The sequence below is a fragment of the Pundamilia nyererei genome, unplaced genomic scaffold (genome assembly GCF_000239375.1).
Source record: "Pundamilia nyererei isolate P.nyererei 1_Seehausen unplaced genomic scaffold, PunNye1.0 scaffold00018, whole genome shotgun sequence".
Lineage (NCBI taxonomy): Eukaryota > Metazoa > Chordata > Actinopteri > Cichliformes > Cichlidae > Pundamilia > Pundamilia nyererei.
In genome coordinates, this window is record NW_005187419.1 from 4,955,754 (window position 1) to 4,981,328 (window position 25,575).

At 41.3% G+C, this 25,575-nt stretch overlaps 1 protein-coding gene across 1 annotated transcript in view; it reads left to right on the top strand.

The window, feature by feature from the left end:
• The window catches only part of syt3 (synaptotagmin III), a 41,578-nt gene extending 16,555 nt beyond the window's left edge, over window positions 1–25,023 (top strand). The window contains exons 4-13 of the mRNA XM_005726263.1: window positions 190–585; window positions 2,934–3,036; window positions 3,729–3,905; window positions 8,831–8,957; window positions 13,452–13,670; window positions 15,903–16,023; window positions 17,268–17,439; window positions 18,135–18,264; window positions 21,311–21,404; window positions 21,882–25,023. Of these exons, the coding sequence (XP_005726320.1) occupies window positions 190–585; window positions 2,934–3,036; window positions 3,729–3,905; window positions 8,831–8,957; window positions 13,452–13,670; window positions 15,903–16,023; window positions 17,268–17,439; window positions 18,135–18,264; window positions 21,311–21,400 (1,535 nt within the window). The 3' untranslated portion in view covers window positions 21,401–21,404; window positions 21,882–25,023. The remainder of the gene's footprint in view (window positions 1–189; window positions 586–2,933; window positions 3,037–3,728; window positions 3,906–8,830; window positions 8,958–13,451; window positions 13,671–15,902; window positions 16,024–17,267; window positions 17,440–18,134; window positions 18,265–21,310; window positions 21,405–21,881) is intronic.
• The last annotated feature ends 552 nt before the right edge of the window (window positions 25,024–25,575 follow it).

A 25,575-nucleotide genomic window follows, 5' to 3' on the forward strand; every position in this document is an offset into this window, starting at 1 on the left:
AAACAAAACACAAACATTCAGGGCTAACCCTGCCAGGCTCAGTGCAGGAAAATCGTGTAAAAATCTCAAGAGTTTAACTTGTTGGTTAAATAGAGGTTACAAAAAAGTGCACTCTCAGAAGTGTTATCTTGGCTAGAGACTTGTAAGTGTTAACTCGTCTCTTTACCTTCTTCCTGTGGTCCTCTGCAGAGATCTCTGTCAGTCTGCTGTCGGTCATTGTGACATTCTGCGGCATCGTCCTCCTCTCCGTCTCCCTTTTCGTCTCCTGGAAGCTCTGCTGGCTACCATGGCGGGACAAGGAGGGCGGAGGTCTGAGCCTGACATCGGGGTTGCTTCCTGGAACCGCCGGTGTCGGAAACCTTGCAGCTGCCGGGGGCTCGTCACTCTTACCCCCGCTGCTGCAGAGGAAAGAGGGCCACTCCTCGTCCTCGCTCTATCCCACCCTTGGCCAGCAGGGCCAGCACCACCCCCATTTCTCTGACCTAGTGGGGCTGGAGAGGGGTGAGGTCGGAGGCGTGGTTGGAGGGCCAAATGAGACCCAGGAGCACTCCTACCTGGACATGGACACCTACCCCAACAATGCTGGTGAGAGAGCAAAGACACGCAAACATTCATTTCAGCCAGGCTGAAAGAGCGATGCAATGTCTCCGTCAATACCCTCTCATTTCAATATACTCACAGGGTAGTGAATTTAATATGTTTACCTACATGCTGTAAAATAATTTGTCTGAACTGTAGCACTATGATGAATGTTGACCATTACTGCGTGTATATAAATGGGCTTCAGTGGTGCTACACTCAAGGAATATTACTTTTTCATCGTACTGGCGTGGTCTTTTATTACAGACATTTATTTAGTAGTAAAATTTAAAACAAGTGGTACACACATCTTTTAGGATCTAAATGACAAAAAATATAATGTGCAAATTTGTTATTTTATTATTTTTTTAAATAATTTTTGGAACATATGATGCAGGTGAGTGGCTGATTTACAACCTAAAGACCTCTGATTCCCGCCACCTGATAAATATATCTTTCCATTTAGCTCTGTTTTGTTCTTCTTGAATGCTGAAGGAACTCTACTAGTAGCTCCTTGGCTGCTTAACTGTCCTTAGCAGCTAGTTTTATCAGAGCATGCTTGCAGAAAACACCTGCATGCAGACCACAGTGCCAATTTCATTTTAGCTTATGAGCCACACACAGCCCAATTCCATCTCAAGGGGGATGAACTGGTAAAACCGCTGCCTAATAACCTGTAAAAAATACTCTGTCCAAAAGTTCCCTTTCTTTTGGTGTATAGCTGTGCAAGTACGTTCTGAAAACACTCAGATTTAATCAGCCGTCCATTTAGATAATAGATTACGAACATCCTGAGATGTCTCAAGAAAAATGAGGGCAATTTCAGCAATATATATGAGTTTTTCCCACATTCAGTCAGTATACTGTCATTATAAAGAAACACTGCTAAATTAAAGAAGCACATGATCAATTCTTAACGAGCTGCAGCACAATGCTTCCTTTTGCAAAATACAGGGAAAATTCCCAAATCTATGACCTCCTCTGCAATTTTCACACTTTGCAAAGTCATTCGAGCGGCCGGTTCTGCCCCCCAGGCTCTTAGTTTAACACACCTGCTGTAGAAAATAAATTGAAACCCAAGTGAAAACAGATATGCCCTGAACAAACAAGCAATCGAATTAAAATTATTAACATTAATATTAAATATATTGAAGACTCTCATTGGATTTTGCCTTTATTATTATTGACTTTATTACTATAATGATAATATTGCACTATATGAAGATGAGAGAAGTAATGTTACATAATAGAATAACATATAAATATTCATAAAATGATAACAATTCTAATGATAATAATCAAATTATCAAATTAAACCGTATCTTTGCTTATTGAGTCTTTTTTAGCAGATTAATTAAATTCAAAATCCAATTGCGGTGCCAAGAGAGTTACATAACTGTAGAAATCCATAATGATATTTCAACGTCAGTATCACATATCACAGTTAGAAGATGGTAATGTGACACCATTATTCCTATGCATTTACCTCTGACTTAAAGCTGGGCTCAAGAGTTGGGAGTTTGCCTTGTAATTGGAAGGTTGCTGGTCCGAGCCCCGGCTTAGACAGTCTCGGTCATTGTGTCCTTGGGCAAGACACTTCAGAGGGCCCGGTGGCGCCAGTGTCCGGCAGTCACTGCGCCCCAGGGTGGCTGTGGCTACAATATAGCTTGCCATCACCAGTGTGTGAATAGGTGGATGACTGGATGTGTAAAGTGCTTTGGGGTCCTTAGGGACTAGTAAAGCGCTATACAAATACAGGCCATTTGCCATTTTTATGCATTCTCACTGTTTTGTGCTGTTTTGTGCTGTTTTGACTCAATTGCAGGAATAAAAGACAGCCTTAAAACATGCACCTGACTTTAAGCCATGCTGTCCAAACAGCATGTGATGGTGGAGTGTTTTGAACTGGCCTGTCAGCTGAGCACAACATTATACAAAAACAGGCAGCAATTAGAAAAAGAAGCTAAAATAGAAACTGTTGTCAGAGATATTTTGGACCTGAGTTTATAAAAACAGCTCTGAGTTTTCATCCTGGAGTTTTATTTATGCTGGCTGTCAACGCTGGTGCACGCTGTTTATCATTATTCAATATCAAATGTTTGCTGGCTGCCTTTATTGCAGTTTGATGTAGCCTTGTTTCACGTCTCTGTATGCCTTTAATGCTGGCTCATGTTCTGCTATTGTAAATATGTCTGCTCATTCCTTCACTCCCCTCAGCTGGTAAATCACTGCCTGCTAAATCAAAGTACAACAATCAATGAGATCAATGTTGCTGACAAAAATGCAGGTCTTTAGTGGCACTGTAACAAAACAAAACAAGCATGTGAGTCACCAAAGATTTTATACTCTTGTAGGAACTCTGAAGCTGAGTCAGACGTCTCCAGACGTTCCCAACTCAGAGGGTGGAGCCCATAAAGACCTGCCGAACGCTCACTCCCAACAGCAGGTCACCCCTCGGTCAGTATCGAGTGTGTGTGTTTGTTTTTCATTTAAGTCCGTTAGCGCTGACGTTTTTGTCGCCAAATTCAGAGACAAAGTGGGAAATAAAAACAGGAGTGAACTTTAACCCCCGAGCTGGTGATCATTACCGTACATCCATTTAACAAACACATCAGTAAATCAATAAGAGGAGGACTCTACCTTTATAAAATGTGTTTTTGAAAACACAGTCGTAAAAATCGCATTACTCAGGTTACAGCGGTTTTAATCTTGCTCTCTTTTAATGAACACTTTTGAGGTCTGTAAAGCGAAGCGTCTGCACTGCTTGTTTTGAATGGTTTTTTATGATATCTCACTTTGTGGACACGTGGATTTTTTCAAAGCAAGGGCACAAATGTTAACTCTATAAACACTAAAGTGCACATTTTCTGAAACGTGTGTTTTTTTTTACAGAATTATTATCACCACGAAGCTACTTTGCTATTTGCTTTTTTCCCTTCATATATTTCCAAGCATTGCAACTGCACTGTAAACATATGCATACAAAAAGGTGTGGGAAATCAAACTGTGGGTAAACTCCAATTTAGAATGTTTGCCCGTCTCTGTATCTCTGATAATGTTACAAAATCACACTTTTTTAGTGACTACACGTGTGCATTTGGTGCGCTTCCCTTAATATTCACCCTCTGAGCCCTTTTATCTCTGTTTAGGCCCAAGCCCATGACTCACCAGCTCTCCAGTCCCGATTTCCACGGAGAGGAGAAGGAACAGGTAACCAGCATTGGGCAGATTAAACCGGAGCTCTACAGACCCAAAGGCGACCAGGGCGAAGGCAAACAGGGCGACACCTGCGGCAAGATCAGCTTCCTCCTGCGCTACGCCTTCAAGTAAGTCAGCAAGTTTGCACCAAAAGCAACCTACTCTCACCCTGCCAATGTCTTCTAATGTAAAAAGTGGAGAATTTGAACATTAATAAATCATTTACCATACATAGTTTAACAGTGAATGGTGCAGCTGTTACATCACCACACAGCTGGGTTGCACTAGTATTTTTGTGAGGCTGTTATTGAGTGGGCATACAGTGCTTTCAACGAATCAGTAAATACACACTTACACAGTCAGTAGCATGGAGACTTTCCCATCATAAAATCATCTGTCATAAGACTTTCAACACGAACCACCACAGAATGTAACAGCGTCTTTAGTTTTGAGAATTATCACACTAATATGTACGCATTTTTACATTTTCATTTATACATTTGCATTTGTGTTTAGTGTTAATATGCACATATGTTAATTTGTACTAAGATTGGCAATCTATCTTACAGAAGTTGGGATATTTTAGTCAGGACTATAGCCTGTAAATTAAATCTTTAAGCACTAAGATCTGTTTTGTGAGTTTTTGACCGCGAGTGTATGGGTGTAAACCCAACAGAACCACAGGCTGTTAGTACAACTACAGTCAAAGTTAGCCAAATTATTAATTTAATGCTCTAATAAGGGTCAACAACACAAATAAGGTTCAGCAGTTCATTTAGTGGAGGTGAAGCCTAGCAGACATCCTAATTAAGTTGGCTGGGTTAGAAAAAAATAACACCCTGCACAGTTTTTATGACAGAACAAAAAAGCTCCAGAGCCCCAAACCCTTTTTTTAGCAGGCTATAAACATGCTTTTTAGTATTGTAAAGGTGGGTATTTTAACATGGGCATCTATGGGGAATGACTCGCCTCGAGTGGCTGCTGCAGGTACTATAATTTTTAGCACTTACACGTTGTTTTCATTTTTTGGCTCTGGAAGTTGCTGGCTGGCCTGGGCGGATAGACCACTGGTGCCATGCATAAAAAAAGACTGCTAGCCTGGTTAAAAGACGAGTAGATAAATAAATCCAGCACCCTGTAGATTCTTGTGATAGCAGGGATATATATTTGTAGAATTTTATCTCTAAGAACAACTTCTCAGCTGTGCATGATGAAACCAAAACTGGTTCGAACTACCAGCACGTCTCCGTTGAATGCTGACGCATCTGTTTTTCAGCCACTTTGATCACGCTAGGTTGTAAAGTCGTTCAAATACTAAGTCAGGTGCCGCAAACAGGCACTGATTTGCTGAATGTCTTTATGGCACAGAACAAAGAGGATACTTCTTGGGAAAATATCTTCCAGCGTGTTTATCCACTTCAGTAGACACAAAAAGAAATCCTCCAACTGAAGTAGAGAAATTGAGTTTGAGACAGCGAGCACGTTCTGAGCTAACTTATCACCAGCAGGAGATGTGAGAGTTGTTTTCTCAGCTGTGCTCTCATTTGTTTATGATAATAAACTGAAATATTAAGGTTTTTAAAATGAGAAAGTGGCATCTGTGTCTTTAGATACTGTGTGGCACAGGCTGCTGTACTTACTTTCCTTTTTTACTCCTTTGACGACGCTCAGTTGAATGCTCTCTGCTGGAGAGCACGGGTCTGCTGGGTCTAAGTATGTAACTGTTGGCTGCCATGCTGTGCGGGCTGGGTGTGTACATGAATGTGAATGTAAGTCGAGGTGCTGGTGGGTTGTGGGAAGGAGTGAGTCGGCTGCTCAGCTGGCAGCCCCCATTTCTGCCTGCTTTGACATGTAGAAGCACTGCGATGGGCAAAAGTGCTGATGGTCAGAAAAGAAAGGGAGCGAGAGGCCGTTTCGGTCATGAATTATATATGGAGAGCCACTTTAAACAGCAACCCTGTCAACACATAATAACACCAGGCTGTGTTATAGCTGAAGTTACAGATACGGAGAATTAGCATGGGAGCTGGTAGGAGACGGAGGGCAGTGACGAAAATGGTTCGTGTGCCCTTTTTTTCCTCCCCCCATTTATAAAGTCACATGTTAACTTGTGCCTTTCTCTAGTCACTTGTAATGCATCACGTTGTTTCATTAAGGCCAGTGAGCAGATGTAAGTGAGGGGGAAAGGTCTGAGATGTAGCAAAAACAAGTGTGGGTAGGTGTGTAGATGCACACGCGAGGTGTTGGTGTGTTAGTGTTGCGGCAGTGATAAGATTGGTATGTTAATGTGCGAAACCCCGCTGTTTGGAGTGTAACATTCAGAACAACAATGTCAGTCTTCCTCAGATCCTGTGGGAAAGGCATTTCTATTGACAATCCCATTAAAAGCTGACACATTTCCACTGTGGGAATAACAGCTAGCTTTCGGGCATTGTCTGCCAGGAATAAGGCTGTGAATTTCACTCCCTGTTCAAGCAGTAATAGGTATATTCTCTGCAGGTTGCCTCGGGGATTGTGTAAAAACCTGGCGTTTGGTTCGAGCTCATGTCTTGCTCTGTAGTAAGACATATGAGTGCAGGAAAACCCGCAGCCATGTTAAACTATCAATTAACAGGTAATGGAAAATTCATGATAATAAGAGAGAGGTAGATTTGTTTGGGTTTTTTTGTTCACAAGCTTCCTGTCATTAAAGCGCACTGATGCATTGAGGTGACCGCAGAATCTTTGCTGCCAACATATCCACAAATCATACTGGATTAAATTATTATTTGATGCATTTTTAAATGACTCAGGGCTTTCATGTTAAAATATTTACCTGCCTGGAAATGTAATTTCCTGCAGCAGTTGGCGCCGCACATCTTCTCCCTTATTCGGTGTGATTGCCGACTGGTAGGCATGTTTATCTGATTGCTTTAATTGGATGTGATACGGAGGTAAACATGTGTCTGGATTGGCCACGGCTGTACTAAATGCTGCATTTGGACAGAGAAGACATAACTGCCAGGGTCACTGCCAGCGTTCGCCCTGCTGATCCTTCCTCAGCCCCAAAGTTCACGCTGTTCTCCTTAAGCAGCTAATGAAGTGCTGACACACTGGTTAACTCGTAGAGACACAGTCTAACGAGGTCTGATTAAAAGCCTCCGAGCCATCTTCATCTTCATCTGCTAATTAAATACATAACAAACGACTTGGGAGATGCGGCCATGACGGTGTGATGGAGCGTTTAGATGTTAGGGCATGCGCATCAGCATGCTTGTGTTTGTGTGTGTGTTTGTGGGCATGTCGCACGCATGTTTTTTTTCATGACAAAAAAAAAATGCTCACACTCCAGTTATAGTGCTTACTTGTGCATTTATAAGGGAGTGTGTCAAAAGTGCTATTTTTAGATCAAAGCTGCTGATAGCATTATTTTTCTGTTTGGAGAAAAACCGATGTAACATACATGTACAATACAAGGTAGAAAAACCATAAATCCACATAAGAAATCAAAATGTTGAGGTTTCTAGGAGCTAATACTTTGACTCGTTTACTGGAAGAAAAATAATCAGAACTTACAACAACAGTTTAATTGTTTGACTCATTTTTAAAGATTCTGTGGTGCATAATGGTAAAATAATCAGCAGATAAATTGTTAGTGAATGTAATTGTTAGCTGCAGGCTGTTTTTATTTATTTTATATATTTATATAAGAGTTATAATTAATATTACGGGCCTGTTTTACAGTTGTTTGATTAAACAATCCTGTAACAGCAAAACTATTCATTGTGATGTTTAGTTGCATGAAAAGACCCATCAGTCACCTTGGAGGTGATGGACACATGCAGGTTTCTATTTAAAATGTCCGTGTCCGAGGTACACTTTTGTTTACTGCTGGATTAAATAAGGATTATAAAACCACAATGTGTGTTTCTGATAATCGCTTTACACCAAGGATTTCTTTTGATTTGGTTTCCAAACCCACAGAAAAACCTGCGATCAGTGGGGTTGCAAATAATTTTTAATTCAATAATTTCACAGTCACTAAAAGCTGAAGGTTTTCACCATAGAAAAAAATTGCTAGTATTGCTGGTAAGTTGTAGCTTTCAACCTGATTTATATGTTAATAACTTAATTCTTACTAATTTTGTTTGTGTGTAACGTGATTTTCTCTTTTTTCCTTATTACTGGGAGTAGCGTTGTGTTAACAAATATAACATCTGCATGAATGCTGCCAACTGAAAAAAGGTGTTTCTTTGGGATGATTTCATTTTTACAGGAGTACAGGAGTCATCTGACAACTTCTTTAAATTCACCCCAGCATCTCTCCTGGAGCTCCTGCTCCCTATTTGGGAACCACTGCCTTAGGCAATCACTGTAGTATTGATTAAATGTACAAGAAATATGCAATCAGTCAAATAAATGTGTTTACATTGATAACTCTGACAGCTGGGTGCTTGCACGTTTTCGTATTTTAGGGGTTTTTTTGTAAAGATTTTGAATCTGTCTCTTGGGTCACGTATTATCACACGTGATGTAGAAAAGCTGCAGTTTCTCGCATTTTCCGAGCAAATGTTAAACATGCACTTGTTACAATGATTAATCCGTACTCCTGTGAAATACATTCATTTTCTTGTTATTGGCTAATAAATTATTCATCTTTTTCTGCTCGGCTCTTATGCACCAACATCTCCATGACCCAAGTGACTACAGATTAAAGGGTACTGTGTTAAGGTTAATTAATGAGCTCAGCACTGGACAGGCGCGCTGGCTGAACATCTGTGCTTGCTGTGCTTACATCGCTGATAGTGCAACCAAGATACAGCTGCAGGGATAAGACACATACACACACACAGACACGCACACCACACAAGCTATTCTGGATACTCTTTACACCAGAGACACTGAACCTCCCACACTATTATACGCGTATATGAGTTCTGCTGAGGTGTTTGGGTGTGTGGGGAGGCTGACCCTGTCTAGGGCTCATACGTGTTCGTGCAAATTTGGGAGACCTCTGGCGTCTTGGCTTTTTATATACGAGTTTAATGGAGTTTTCTGTGTATGTTTCTCGCAGTACGGAGCAGTTGGTGGTGAAGATACTGAAAGCTTTGGACCTGCCAGCGAAGGATGCCAATGGCTTCTCTGACCCGTACGTGAAGATTTACCTACTGCCAGACAGGAAGAAGAAATTCCAGACAAAGGTGCTTCTCACTCCTACCACACTCATCCTTAGTGGCAAACTGCTCACTTGATGCTGTGGAAAAAGCTCACAAAATAAAAGAATCCCCTTAAGATTTAAACAGCATCAGTTTTTTGTTTTCTCTCGGCCTGTTTCCTGATGCACTGATGGCCCAGCCTTCCCGTGGAGAATCGTTACAGTTCAACTAATGTAATCTAATCTAATCTGGAGCATAATTTATTCAGGATAATGTTCTTCTGACTATTACAGGGCTCTGCTACTCAACTCCTGCGTGTTATTTTGGTGTTTGAGGACAGCTCAGTCAATATTTGAGTACATTCCGGGACATTCTGTACCAGGAAATGTACCCTTAGCCCTTGAAAAATCCTCCTGTCTTCTAATTTATTCTCTGTGGAAAAGCTCAGAACTTATGAGCTCTGTGGCCTCACAAATGTGAGTTGTTGTTCTTTGTGTTAGATCTATAAATATCACCAGTAGCGCCCTGTCTCTGAACTTGTGAACCTATGTAACATGTAAGAGAAAACAGAATTAAATGATGTGCATTTAACACCGCTCCTGCTTGTATGGGGGTTTCAAATTCAGTTTCACTAAAGGCCACAATGGGAAATGACAATCACATCAAGGCCCACACATGCTTTAATCACGTCAAGGGTTATTGACCCTCGACCGGTCCACACAACAGTTTATTAGCCCTTATAACGTTTACTCAAAAAATAAATAAAAGATCTATGATCACCTGTATTATACAGCCGAGGCGGCTGCTGTGAAACTGGCTGCTCATAGAAATGAAACTTGGCCTTACAGCTCCATCACTTTGAGATTGGGCTCGGAGAAACATAGTCGCTGTACTTGCATTTCAGTGCAGCGACTTTCTGAAGCCTCTGTTCCCAGTCTGTGACTCCATATCTCGGCTGGATTCAACCGTCAAAATGACAAGGCAAAGGATGTTCTTTGAAAACACAAAATTGTCTCATGGAAATGGGTAAAGGGACCTCTCTTTACACTCGGCTATACTGCTGTCTAAAGCCCTGAAGATTATGGCTGTAAAACAGGGTTTGGGGCCTTGGTCTTTACTACAGACATTTCTCTGGATTTTTTTATTATATTTTGCTGTAAATGATGAAATTCTTTTCACCTAACTTTCTGGCCGTGGAGTATTTTCACAGTGTCCACAGCGCCATATTTGCTACAAGGTGTTTTTTTAGGGGGGGGGGTTGGTCTTTTTTATGCTGTGAAATATTTTCAGTCTTCATTTTCACATCATCTTAATCTCTCAGAAAACCCAAACCTTCCAGCTGATCAGTTAGCTAACTAGTGGCAGGATTAGTTTACCAAACACAAATGTGCAAATGAACATCATTGCCAGCACCTGCGACTGGCTGAAGTTGGTCAAAGCTGGGCCGTTGGCATGTACGTTGCTGCAGCCTTGCACATGTATTTGTGCCACTCTTGCGGCACCCCACCGTGCGGCTGTTTCAGCAGGACAAAGCCCGTCCCCACGCCGCCAGAGCGGTTCAGGCCTTTCAGGCCTAATATGTCTGCTGCTGAACACGTCTGGGACATGCAGGGTTGCACAGCTGCAGGCGTGCTTACATCACGTCCAGAGAAGGCTGTGCCTCCTATTAAATGCCTTCTATATAATACTATATGTTATAGTAGTACAATCTGCATTTCATTTTGACTGTCACATTTTTGATTGTACTATTTTCAGTTAAATGTAGATTAAAGAATATATGTATATATATATTTAATCATTTTAAATTTTTCTTTCATGTTCTGGAAATGGGGTTGTACTTTTGCCGTGTTGGGATAAAAAGAATCAAAGAGGGCTGGGAAAGTGAGAAAAATAAGCTTTCAGTGACAGTGAAGCTGTATGATTTGGAAATTTCTCCCTTTTGTGTGACTGTCTCCGGCACATCAAAAGCCCCTTCAACCACTGAAAAGCATGAATGCTTCATCCATTTGCATAATACGGCTCCTCTTTTGTTTGGAGTGTAGGTGATTGTTTAATTTCAATCACATCCTCATTAACACCGAATTTTTACACCACTCATATTTTGCAATGCTTTTATGCCTCCAACCGTTTTCAAAAAAAGAAACACAACGCCTCGATGTAGACGTTAGGGCTTGTGTTCGGGTTGCAGAACTCAAAGAGCCTTCATCAGCTGCCTGTTTAATCCAAAGCTAACAAGTAATCATCAAGTGCTAATAAGCCGAAGTGACAGAGCCGCTCACGCAGCCACAAAAGTTGGATTTGGAAAACTGTGTGCATCACATTTTAATTTGCACATGCTTTATAACATGACAGCATCCACATCAAATGCTTTCATAGCAAATAAATCCCACTGGCAAAACAGCAAATAGCAAAATTATGTGTTGGAGCCGGAATGAGGTTGACGACAAATTTACAAACGGAGCCCACAATATGCTGAGATGTGATGAGGAGGAAATTATAGCCGCCGTCTTTCCGTGAGACTGAATTGATGTGACACGAGATACGAGAGTTAAGGAAAGAACTGTGCGTGTTTGACAAAAAGAAAATATTCAGTTTTAAATCTAGTTTTTGGTCGTTATTTAATTTCACAACTATGATTGGGTCTTCCATCCCAAAGGGAAAGGTGAAATTCACTTTTCTCACCCTGGCAAAGGAACAAGGTCAGCCAGTGTGTTAGATGATAATTATGTGGCTCGAGGACATTTTAGCAAACGCGGCACACTTTTAAACACATCCCTCTGTCATGTTTTTGAAATAATGTCAGTCATTAGCAAAAAAAGAAAGAAGTTGCTAATGCTTACAAGTCTGGGCTGATGTTGCTGTTTAGATTCACCCTTAAAGCTTTTAAAGCTCTCTGTTTTCTAATTTGTTTTGGGCGAAAGTGAGGAAAATCTGTGTGCTTTAGATAGGGAAACAAAAGAAAGCCCAGGATTGAGAAAAAACACCATAAACTCAAATTCAGCCAAAGTTTAAATACCAAAAAACAGCGCTAAGCTCTCATTGTCAAAGATGTTGCTTTAAAGCACGAGGATCCTGTAGATTACCGCTTTCAAGGAAAGGAATTCTGAACAAATGCAGCTCAGTTTGTGCCTCCAAGGAAAGCATTTTGAAAGTTTTGCATTGCTTCATTCAAGTCACACATAAAAGCCAGAAGACAAACTTTGAAACATTCAGCAGGTCGTTTGAGGATTTTTGAAGCCACAAATCCTCAGTGACTCCTCTCCTCTGCTGGAAAAAAGAAAACATCCTGTTTGTTTGGTTGAAGAAATATAGTTGCACTTTGTGAAACAGCCTGAAAAATACATTTTACTTTGCGGCAGATTATAATGATTTTTCATAAATTCAGCAGAGGATTCTGGGTGCATTTTCAATAGAGCATTAAGAGTTGCCAAACAAGTCGCTGGTTTTCATGAATTTATCTTCAGAAATGTCTTGTGTTTTTAGCTGGAATGAAAGAATCAATAAAAAAGACTCAAATGTGAAAATAATTGTTATATATAAAAGAGTAAATCTGCAGATTAAAACAGAAAAAATTCCTTTGCAAGTACTTATTATTCTGCATGAAAAGTTACAAATATAAAGAGAATCGGTAATAAAACAAAAATGGATGGATGGATGAAATGATGATATTAAAAATTGTTATTACTGTATTATAAATTAACACATCAGGTAACGGCCCTTAAAAGGATATAAGTCTGTAGCTACAGTGTAGTTCACCTATTACTAGTCTATCAAAGTAGTTCTGCATAATTATTCATTTAAAATAGTCTTTATTTATTTCGTCCTGGTATCGCCCCTCAGTTCAATAGCCTGAGTCGCACAAGCCTGGAGACTGTTTGATAATTGCCTGGCAACAGTCGGTTGCTAGGAGAAATGTGCATTCTCTGACCAGTTGGAAACTGGTTGCTGGCAGTGACTTGGTGAAATCGTTTGCAAAGAGGTATATAATGCTGCACTGAAAAAGTACTTGTGATTCCTTTGGTTGCAACCAGGTTGCTGCAGTTGCATTTCTGCACATGTCAATTACTCACCTAGCAACCGCTTTCACTCAGCAGCCTCCAGAAGTTGCCAACAATTCTGTAAGCATGTGGGACTAAAATAAGCCAGACTAGCGCCCTTCAAGCCATTGTTTCCAGGAGTTGTCTTAGGCAGGAACTACTGGCTTATAAGTATTCCTTGCACTTATTTGATACCTTAATAACAGAAGGTAACATCAGGTTAAATGTGTTTTGAGTAATTCTAGCTGATGGAATTGCCATTGCTTTTTACTGACAGCATACTATTGAGAGACAGCAATGAAAATATAGGCAGTGGCACTCTTATTACAGTGCAAGTCCAGGGTGTGTGGGCTGTAAAATATAGTAGTCCCTTGCTACCCCTTCGTTCCCCATTCCCACCTGAAAATCTTTTACCTACCTATTAATTATTTCATTACTACAATACGAGTACAAGATATTTACGCAGCTATGATCTAAACAGTAAATTCTGTCTGTCTTTCAGGTCCACAGAAAGACCTTAAACCCAGTGTTCAATGAGACATTTCAGTTTGGCGTGCCGCTGAATGAGCTACATTCCAGGAAACTGCATTTCTCCGTGTACGACTTTGACCGCTTCTCCAGACACGACCTGATAGGCCAGGTAGTGGTGGACAACCTGCTGGACTTCAGCGAGGGCACCGGGGACAAACCCATCTGGAGGGACATTGTGGAGGGCACTGCGGTAAGAAATAACCCAAAATAGACATGCTCATTTGGAGGAGATGCCCACTGTAGATTAGATTTGATGAAATTTGAATGAGCCTTGTGGTGCATTTGGGCCGTTGCAGCTGCAAATTATGGGCCAAAGCTGTGATAAATAGAACTGAAACAGAAATGGGAAATCTGACAGCTTCTATTTGAGATTTAAGGCAGAAGTGGGTGCCATAACGTTACAAAAATGAATCTCAATTTTGGCCTCGGAAGAAAGAGAAAACAAATATAGCTGTATGAAGGTACAAAAAGGTAGACACAGACACGAGGTGAGTCAGAGTTATTACACCTGTTTTTCAATAGTTCTTATTTTTATTGCATTTTAAACCTCTTTTGTTCAGCTTAGTTTCAGTTTTGGTCATCTCAGCTTTGTTTTTATCAAAACAAGCTTATGTTCACATATGAGCGCATAATGTTCTGCCAGTTAAATGTTATTTTTATATCAGTTAACTAAAATGTTTCAATATTTATTAAAGGGTTAACATATTGGGAAGTTGAAAGAAGGAAAAAAAGGACCTGCACTGTTTGTTTTTCTTGTACTCTGCTGCTTCAGTTTTAGATTTTTTTTTTCATGTCTCTATGACAAAGAGAAAAACAATCTCAAGGATTTTAGAACTTTCAATAACTCAAACGTTTAACAAAACCTTTGGCCGTCACTGTCTTGTATTTCCTGTTGGACAAAAGATGCAGTGAAAAAGTTTATGGCCCTGAAAGTAAAGCAACAATTGACTGACGTGCCATGAATTGTTTGCATTTTTCGAATAATGACAACAAAAGTGCAGTAAACTGAAAAAAGTAGTAAATCCTTGGCTTTTAACTGCGTGAATTCTCTCGGGTACACTTGCACACAGTAATTTGCAGGTAGGTTATCGAGCAACTGGAAGAACGTGCCACAGTTCTGTGGATTCAAGTTGTCTCTGGTGCATTTTTGTCTTAATGTAATCCCAGACCCACACCTTCTGTTTGTTGTTCTGGTGACTCGAGATAGTTCTTTAGGATTCGGTTTGTTTGGGCTCGTCGTCCTGCTTCAGACATAATTTGAAGCCAGTCAGACATTTCTCTGATGGTCATGTATGATGTAATCTCTCCCCAGATCTTCCAGATTTCCCTGAGAGTACAGAATTATGTTAACAAAAAAAAAAAACATTCAGTTACCAAAATGACAAAAGCATGAAAAGCCACAATAGTTTTACTTTTAAAGACAGCCACGTACTAAATATGTGGATGTCTAAATACCTGAATTCTTTTACTTTGAAAATCATTTTCTGAATTGATGTGGTTTGTATTTAATGTCATTAAAAGTTTCAAATATTTGATAAATATGAATAAAAGATGCTTTAAGGCTTCTGCAATTAAACTGGACAATTTTTGGACCGAGTCAAGAATGTTTTATTACTCAGGTTTTGCAGGGGAAATTAAGACTCAAATACTAACACATGTCGGAATCATCTAAAATAAACCCAGCTTGTATTGTAAATGTAGGAGGAGGAGAAGTATAGAAATGGTACAGAGCGGAAATGGCCTGCAGCACAGATTAATTCGCAGTCTGGTAAAGTAACAAAGCAGCTCAGAAGAGTCCAGATAGATTACTGGAAGGGCAATGCTAGCCACTTCCAAACTTTATATTAGGCAATGTCCAAGTAGATTTATATGAAATATTCATAGAAGGCTATTAGCAAATTAGATGGAGCAGAGTCTTAAACATTTTTTGGCATGGGGCTTTAATTTATTAAGTAAGTTTAAAGCATCAGCGTCATCGGCGTATTTCAGTGTTTCACTTTGGGAAGTATTGATTAGTGAGCCTCAAAGCCACTAAGGAGCCATCGCATCACCGTGTGATCTGAATACCACCGGTATCATTACCGAGGTGCCACTGAGAGCACGGGCAGATCAGCAGATAGCACTAGAGGCAGAGATATAAAAAGCCCACATGTCGTTGCTTGTATTTAACTCTTTCCTAGTCAGTGACTTCAGCAGATCAGTGTATGATTCATTTGCAGCGACAGCATTTCCCCCGTGCCCAAACACTCCTGCTGTCCACATCGGGACACCTGCTGTCGCGCGCTGTCAGTCACAGATCTAACTCGTTTCAAGCACAGATAGCAAACCACAGAATTCTTATCTCTGTGTTTCTGATGCTGCGTGTGATCTGTCTGACCTCGCCCCATTTCTGATCTCTGTTTGCGTGTATATTGACCTACAGGAGAAGGCCGATCTCGGGGAACTTAATTTCTCGCTGTGTTACCTGCCCACTGCAGGCAGGCTCACCGCTACAATCATCAAGGCCACCAACCTCAAAGCCATGGACCTGACTGGTTTCTCAGGTAAAGAATTAACACATTCACACACATCATGCTGCTGCAAGACCTCCAGCAAGCACTCTGACTGGAAACTCATTTATAGGAAAAATATGACAGAAAACAGCTTAAGCGCTGTCTGCAAAAACAGCTGCTGGTGATATATGTTGCTTTCCTGAGTGCTTTTAGCTTTATATCCTGATCTGACTGATCACTGGCCAGATGTATACCATAATAACTGGCGTGAAGCCCTGTAGAGATATTTTTCTCCTGTGGGTAAACATCACTGGTAAACATGGTGTTAGATCCTTTTTCGATAAAATAGTCATTTACATGCCATTTAGCAACAAATGAAGAAGAAAGTCTTCTCCAGCAGAGGCCGCCGCCACAGATCGGTGTAATGCGGCTTTGTAACACATGACGGAGGACGCCAACTCCTCTTTCGTTACCGTTATCTCCACTTTCAATAAAACCAACAAGCGTGCATAAAAAATGTTGTCAGAAAGGAATTCCCCAAAACCTAATAAATTACTTACAGGAGCAGACGTAGCGTGACGAGGCAAATTACTACAAATCTTTGCTAAATATTCCCTGAATATATAGAGCATCACCAGATTGACTGTATTTAACTGTGTGACCAGAGCTTCAAGGGGTAGAGGCACCTCAACTATCTGACCTGGAGGCGTTGCAGACGTAGAAATGCGAATCCAAATTCTGATATTTAATTAACAATTATATTAAAAAGAGATTTTAGTTATCCTTCACTTAAGGGCTTGATGATTGCCCTCTCAGATTAAATGAGATCTGAAATGTTAATGATCGCACGCTGCTATTGTTCCTCGCTGATCCCGACATGATTGCGGGCCCGGAAAGATGCTTAAACGTGGCATAAAAACAGAGTCGTGTGGGTGTGTGTGTTTTCCTTGGCTGCTGTCACCAGGCTGCACATGTTGAATGGATAACTGAGGTGATTCAACCTGTGCTGCTTTTCTCCCTTTGTGTTCTTAATCCAGCTTTGCCAAGGTGACTTGATTTTCATGCCTTTTATGCGTTACAGATGCGGATACCTGTGAACATAATACCTAACAGCATTCACAGGAGTCCCCTCTTATCTTATTCTCTCTGCTTCCGCCCCCTGCTTCTCTCTGGCTCTCTCCACCTCTTTCTTCTTCTGCTCCTCTCCACGCCTCCCCCTCTTCCTTTTCCCACCACCTGCTTTCTTTCCCTTCCCATCTTCCTTGTTCTCCCCCCCTCCCCGTTCTCTGCTTCAGATCCGTACGTGAAGGCCTCTCTGGTATGTGACGGGCGGAGGCTAAAAAAGAGGAAGACCTCCATCAAGAAGAACACGCTGAATCCCACGTACAACGAGGCGCTGGTGTTTGACATTCCCAATGAAAATATAGAAAATGTATCCATCATCATCGCAGTGATGGACTATGACTGGTGAGCACGCTGAGGTGTTATTATAGTGAAGCACGCTCCAGGGGATTTCAGATCAATTCAAGCGTTGCTGTGAAGTAGCTGCTTATTGAATGTGCGCTTTTTGCGCATGAGGCGCGATGCTGCTTTTGGGTCATCACATTTTGACGCGCTGCAGCTGTGTTGAACACGATGAGGGGCCCCTTGTGAGTCAGCCTCCTTGTGGATGTTCCCTGTTTTACATAGACGGGCACCTCATGAATAAGAATGATTTATGCTAATGGCGAAGAAGGAAGTGTAACCCTGCCAGCGTTGGGCTGTCTGACGCTTGCAGCAACACTTGGCTGCTTGATGTGTTTGTGTACAAATGCACCGCCTCCCTATTATGTAGCCTGCCCTCCATTTGGCATCTCTATAGGTGTGTGCTTTTGTATGTTTGTGCTCATGCCTGCTTCCTCACTGACAGAGGTTTTATACAGAGCTGTGTGTATTTGTGAGCTGCTATTCAATTCCCTTCCTCAACCGCTGTATTCTTTTCCCAATACTCAAGGTTGATAAATGAGACTCTGCGGCTGCTTCTTACAAGCCCTGTCTCCCTCCTTCTGCTTTTCTAATCCCTCTCTTCAACCGTTTCCTTTTCTAACTGCTTGTTTTTCTCTCTCTCTCTCTCTGTCTCTCCCATCCTCGCTTCCACTCCTCCTGCCCTTGCTGCGTATCAGCATCGGTCATAACGAGGTTATAGGGATGTGTCGTGTAGGGAGCGAAGCTGAAGGTCCGGGGAGGGAGCACTGGGCTGCCATGCTGGCCAATCCTCGCAAACCAATAGAGCACTGGCATCAGCTTGTGGAGGTAATGAGCATACGAGCGTGTGAGTCTATGCATGTGCATCTGTGTGCTTTCACTATGAGTACATATGCTTGGGTGCTGAGCATAACTATAATAATTTATACAATATGATGAAAATGATTTAGCATTAGCATAGTAACAGTGACATTAGCATGGAAGAAATGGTACAGTTTGAGTGGAAGGAGTAGCAGTGATAGAATAATTACTCAGCTTTTGTTTAAACTCTTCCTCTGATGGTCCCAGGCAGTATTTGTTATTAGAGCACCGACAGGCTGCAGAGCATGACACATTCACTTAAGAAGCCGTATAATATTACCTTGACTTAAAGTGAAGCAGCTGTTGCTGAATTTCATATTTGTTGCAGTGGATTTGCTCACAAACATCAGCGTTCCGCTCTTTTATAGATTTTATTAGGTCAAATTTGAAAGGTTAAATTCTCAGAATTTGCTGGTGGTAAGATTAAGAGGACTATTTACATTTCAAAGTTCTTGACCAAACATCTCTATTCCACTGAGCTCAGAGTTGTTTAGGTTTTGCCACTGTTAGTGATTATATTTGGGAATCTATTTTCAGGTGGAAATGTCAAACAAAAGCAAAGGCCTTTAGAGGTCTAGAAAAAGAAGCAAAATAAAATTCAAAAACATTCTACCATAGGTAAGAGGTAATAACAAATACTGCCTGGGAACATATGCACTTTCATATGAGAGTTAAAAGTAATTATTACGCAGGATGTGCCATTGTGTGAAACACCTCCTAATCTCTATAATGCATAATTATATGTAGATAAGCTTAGATAAATGTCATCATTTCCAGCAGACAGACTTTCTTATCTTTTCTGAGTCAGGTAAGCTGTTTCCTTACACTGCTCACATCCACCATATGAAACAACAGCTGCTGGCTCTTTCATATTTACGTATATACCTCGCACACTGTTGCACTGTTCCTTTAAAGTGGCAGTTCACCCCAAACTAAACCTACATGTTTGCCTTCGTCATGTAGTGCTGTTCATCTATTTGAGTGAGTCATCCAGTTTTGGAGATTTGACTGTTGACTGTAGAAATGTCTGGCTTCTGCCTGCTTTGCCTTTGATGTGCCAAAAAAGAGCCATATTAAAAAACTCTGCAGAAATGTCTTTTTTTGGAAGGCATGCACTGGTTATTCAGGAAAAAAATCCTCAGACCTGAGCGGCTTCATGTAGAAGCCATTTTCTTTCTATGAAACAACACCTGCCAGCCAGAGGAAGCGTACAGCCAGCTAATGTTACAGCTCAGCTGAGTGTTTGCATCCTGCCACGCTTTCACAAGCGTGAGCCTCTCGTCACAGGAGGCTGCACCCTTCCCTCTGCTACGGTTGGTGTAGTTCAGTAGACAGAAAAAAAGCATCTCTTTCAATTTCTGGAAAATGACATCTTTTCTGTGAATTTTCAACTCTTTTTAGTTTTTTTTGTTGCCTCTACTGGAAGGTTTTGCATGATTCAAAGATCCCTTTGTGTCTTTTACTGGGGTTTGCAGTACCTTCGTTAATCCTCTGTGTGAAACAAGCCTTTTTGGCAGTCTTACTTTGAAGCAATCCCTCCTTTTAAGCCAACTTTTTCTTCTTGGCTACTCCTTATACACAGAAGGGTTGGTGAGTAGAAAGAATATCTGAAATCAAGTCTTTAGAGACGCCTGAGGTGTCATCTAAAGCCACCATATTAACCTCCTAAGACCCGAACTCTTCCACGACATGTATTTTTAATTTCTCTTTGGTATTCGGGCACATTGGGGCCCGATGAATGTAAAAACAAAGAATTAACAGATTTGTTTTTTACCTTATTTTTATTTTTAAGAAAAATAAGAGCCACATATGAGGATATTCGTTTAAAATTTTGATAGAACAGTAGCAGCATAATGTCCTCATAAGTGAATATCAGGCCCATGTAGAGCAAAATTGAGTACTTTAGTCTAAATTACCCAAAATGTGATGTCCACATATGTGGATGCCAGGTCCTAGGAGGTTAAAGAAAAGGCAGTCTGTACAGCTGGACACCAAAACAACAGCTAAACAGCACTGCAAGCCACAGATAAAATATGTGTTAGATTTGGAGACTAACTAAAACCTTAAATACTATTTTGAGAAAAAAGTCGAAATGTGAAGATTAAAGCTGTCGTTTCAAGTCAAGCGACTGCCAACTCTCTACAAAACGCCTCGTGTACATGAGTTAGTGAAATCGTACTTCAGTAATGGTTTCAGTAGCAATCACACAGTGTGGTGATAAGTGTAAGGACATTGAAGAGACGCAGAAGCTGCATCTGGTCAGAACAAAAAAAAAAAAAACCACACAAACTTGGACGAGTTGGCCAGATTTGTACAAAATTAAATATCCGGCAATGGACAGATGCAAGGATGTCGATGTTTACAACCCTCGTGCAATAAAGAGAATGTATGTTGTGTCACAAGACGCAATAATGGTAAAAGGCCTGCATTTGTATAGCGCTTTACACTACATTCAGTCATTCACCCACAGGCGATAGCAAGCTACATTGTAGCCACAGCTGCCCTGGGGCGCACTGACAGAGGTGAGGCTGCCGGACACTGGCGCTACCAGGCCCTCTGACCACCACGGGGTTAGTATCTTGCTCAAGGATATTTAGCATGCAGCCAGGAGGCAGCCTGGGATCAAACCACCAACCTTCTGATTAGTGGCTGACCTGCTCTGCCACCTGAGCTACAGCCACCCTAGCTGATAATAAGACAGCCGATCAAGTTGCTTCAATAACTCTACACGTGGCATTTTGCAGAGGGCATATCGGCCGTGGCAGCTGTTAATAATTTTTTTCCTTAATGTTGCCCTAATACTGTGTTGCACTGTAACTCTGTGCATAACACATAAGCAACTACACTTTCCACCTAAAAGCATGATAGACAAAGTAAGATGAGTAGCCGTGGTACTTCAGCATAATGTATAAAATTTACATTTTCTTTTTCCTTTTTTTTAACTGAATGTATCAAAAGTGTTTTCTTTGTCACAAAGAATTAACATAATTGTCAAACGTATTCTCCCTTGCAGGAAAAAGCAATCGGTACATTTGTGTCAAAGAGTTCCACCACATCCTCCCCAAAGCCACACATCGTGGTGGACAGTCCCCACTCCGATTAAAACTGTGAGTCTCTCCTGACTTCGTTCTTTCCACGCCATGGTTTCTGAGCTATTATTTTCTTGTCATCAGGATATGGTAATTTGTGTCATCACTCCGGTAGCAATAAAATATCTCCTGGAGTTCAGCTTGTAAAGTGGATGCACTTTTTTTTAAAATCTGAAAGTGTAGTACATATCTACAAAATGTGCAGCAGATGCTTCTCCAGACAGATTTACACTGGAAAACTAGTCAAGTCTTTAAAAGCATGACCTGACTGGGAATGTGTGATAAAGTGGAAGCTGTGGAGCTGTCAGATGTAGGAGCTGTAAGGCAGAGGCATGTGTATAATCTCGATGTTATGGGTTATATAATGCATCTCAACCCTCCTCCCTACAAACGTACAGTACTACGTGCTGTTTATATCTTCTCGACCCCCCTCCCTCCCCCTAACTCACACTCTTCCTTAATCTGCTTCTCCCCCCTTATTCCTTCTTTCCTCAGGTCATCATCATCTCTACAGCTCCAGACTTTGCTTTCTTTCTTCTCATCTGTGAATAATTCTCTCCATCAAAGAAAGAGAGACGTGGAGACACTGCTAGTGTCCAACTGCTAGTGCTGTTCTGCTCCTGCTAATGAATCCTTCAACTCCTGCGCTGTCTTTACTGAGCTGGAGGGGGGAAAAATCAGCTCCATCCATCACAAGCTACACTTTTGAGCATCAGACTACACATATACAAACACATGTGGACACTTAACGGTACAGTGGACTGAAATCAGGTGTACATTTTGGGATCTAGCGAGGAAACACCCACCCACACACACACACAGACAAATACACAAATACAGAGTTTGTAGTATGTGAGTAGTCCATGTGTGCTTCAGATTAGTGTAGTATTTCATCTAGAAGGAGTGTGACGTGACAAACTTTTTCTCATTTGAAAACTAAAAAAAGTCAAAAGTAAGCCATCGTAGAATGGTCATTTCAAACAGGACCAAAGGTTCATGCCCTTGTACAGACTACAAAAGAAGAAAATCCTTATGTCAATATTTTTCTTTTAGTGTACAGTATATGCCGTACTGTATAGGAATACATCTCATGTAGTACTAGCAGGGCGAAATATCCACCGTGGATACTCTCGGCCATTTTGGACGCCTTCTCCAGGGTTCCTACCCTCTGGTTTCAGAGTTAACTCGCTTATTTTCCCCAGAGGAAAGATGACGAGGCATCCAGTGGTCTTTATTGATGTCAGAAGAGCGAAAAATGAGGACAGACTCATTGGTCTAAGCATGTTACATAGCCTTGAAATGTGTCCCTCTTCCTCATGCTTTTTGTCACAGTCCTCATGGTGCTCGTTAGTATTTTTTAAATTATTTTGCTCTGTCATTTGTGTGAAACAGTATACATGCAACCATGCGGAAATGAGTTTATTCATGCCATTTTTTTTACGGTCCACTGAGGATGAGATGATGCGAGACACGAACTATTTGATCGACACTGGCTTTCAGGCCAAATCGCCAGACTTTTCCTAATGTAGGACAAAACGGGTTCAACGAATCCTGGCTTTAGGATTGGACCAGCATCTGTTTGGAGTGCACTAGCTGGAGGATGTATCCCACACCGAAGGATATCACCACTCTAATTTATTTTTCAATCATTCCAGGACAATGTGTTTTTTGTTGTTTTTGTTCCTCAAGCTTCAATTGACAAAATTATTAGTCCATATCATGTCACCGACAAGACTTTAGGAGGACACACACGTCCGTGTTGCTTTTATTAGTGTGTGTTTCTGTGTTTGTGGGCGTGTTTGTTTTGTATCGTGCGTGTCTGTGCGTGTGTGTATGCCTGCGTGTCACTGTGACCTTGTGTGTGACACGTTTTTGTGCTCACCTCCACCTTTTCCTCCTCTCCCGTGTCCTTTTCCTGTCTTGCCTCCCTCGCTCCTCGAATCCCGGCATCCACAGACTGTGAAAAGCGCGTCTTGGAGCCAACTTTGTGTTGTGTCTTTACAAGGAGCTATTTTCTGTGTGTGTATGTGTGTGTGTGTGTGTGTGTGTGTGTGTGAGTGAGTGAATGTGTATGTACTATACGTGCCTCATTGCACTAGGTGGGGAAACACTGTCTTTCATAGACATTAGTTTGTATTGTCTATGTCGTCTCTGAAATCAGCTGCCAATCATTCAGCCCTTCTCTCCTCTCTCACCCTTTGCCTGATGTAAGTAACTGTGTTGATTGTGTACTTCTTTCAGTAGTTTGTGTACTGTATGTCCGAGGGAAAATCAGGACGGCGCTGGGATTGATCATTTTAATTGTTGGGTGTGTTTTGATTACATTCACGAGAAGGAAGACAACAAAAAATAAAAGGTTTAAGGGAAAAAAAAAACAGATCAAGATAAATTTAGATCCCCATAAAGGCGAGACATCAGGGAGGAGGTGTTGTGAGAAACGAGCGCTTGAAATATCTGCACTACTTGTGTAAACCGATACAGACTTTTCAAAGCCATGTCTGTCACCACACTGTAACCTCAGCAAAACAGTACAACACCTCACTGCAGCTACTTGTATTGTTGCCATTTCAGTCTCATCCTCACGTGCACAAACTACACACGTGTGTGTATTTTGTGCGTGCAGTTTGGGGATGGGGGGGGGGGGGTCTAGTTTTCCTTTGGATCAGTGAAGGTAGCAGGAGGTTATAATTACATCTGAAAGTATTTTGTGTTGTTTGTCAGATGGGAGGTTATTGATCAGCTTGTATAAGTAGATATGGTATTGATCCATCGGTCTAGAGGCCCCATAAACTCTCCTCCTTTCCCAGCCTCTCTCCTTCTCTCTCTGCTTGTGTCTACCCTATTTAGCCCTAGTGTTACTGCCTTGTGATAGACTGCAAAACTCATACTGGAGCCAGCACATTCCCTTATTCTCCTCCTCCCTCTGTCCACCCCCCCACCCCCACCCCATCTAAACCCCTCCCTTTCTGTTTCTGTCTGTCTGATTACTCATTTTCTCCTCCAGCAATCCTTACCTTTCCTCCTGCAACTCTCCATCACCTAACCATTTTTCCTGCTCTACTTTTTCTTCCCCAGTTCCTTCAGCTTTCTCCCCCCATCTTGCCCTCTTTCTTTCTCTCTGTGTATGACAACCCCACCCCACCCTTTCCGTCCTCCTCCCTATTCTCCCCCTCGCTGTCTTCTCTCGTTTGTGCAGTTCCGAATGGTCATGGGGAAACATGTTTGCATGCTTATATTAACATGAATGATGTCAACTTGATGCAATGAAAATTATATAAGTGATGCTTTAAGCAAAATCTGACAAAGAACTTGATACTAATACTACTAATGACGACTAAAAGGAGATCTAGCAGATGTTTATCTCTGTGGTCAAAAACAACACTGAAGAAAAAGGATTGTTTATGCTGTATTTATCTTTCTCGAATTGGTATTCCTTTTGATTTTCATTTGTTCTTTTTATATATAATTTATTCAAGAGGTTTACTTTTTTATTGGTTAATGCTGAGTATTTTGATTGAGAGGTTAAGCCAGGGCGATCGTTTCAGTCGAAACAGCTGTACCAGGTCGCAGGATGTCTGTGAATGTGTAAGTAACAGTGTGGCTGAAGTAATGATCATGGAAATAAAGGATATGTATCATCCAGCCTCGTGTTTCTTACTTCCCTTGATGCACTGGGCTGTCACAGATGCCAGGCAGTGTGCTACGTGCTATATATAATATACAAACTTCACAAACTTCTGAGCATTTCACATGTCCACAGTGTATATTTGCCTCAGGCATAGAAGGTAAGACCTGGATAGAGACTGCCTGAACCCTGAACTTTTTTATTTATTTTTTGAGTTTTTGGACTTTCAGCTGTGCATTACCTCGCATGTAATTATTCAGCCACTTTGTCATGAATTCTTTATTGTGGCCACATTTTGCCTAAATGCAACGTGGAGCACCGTCGCCTGCCCTGTGTGCGCACCCACATCTGCACTCCTACTTCTATTTTGTCTCCCTTTCTTTTAGAAAAATCACTCATATCATTTGTCATGTGGTTATTATCCCTCGTTAAAGCCCACCAGCAGCAAGCTGCACCTCCGGTGTTTCGGCAGAAAGCAGAGTGAGGAGGAAGAGGAAGCTCAGATGTGCAGAGGAATGACAGAGAAGGAGGATTAGGGGGGGATTAAACAAATGAAGGAGGATG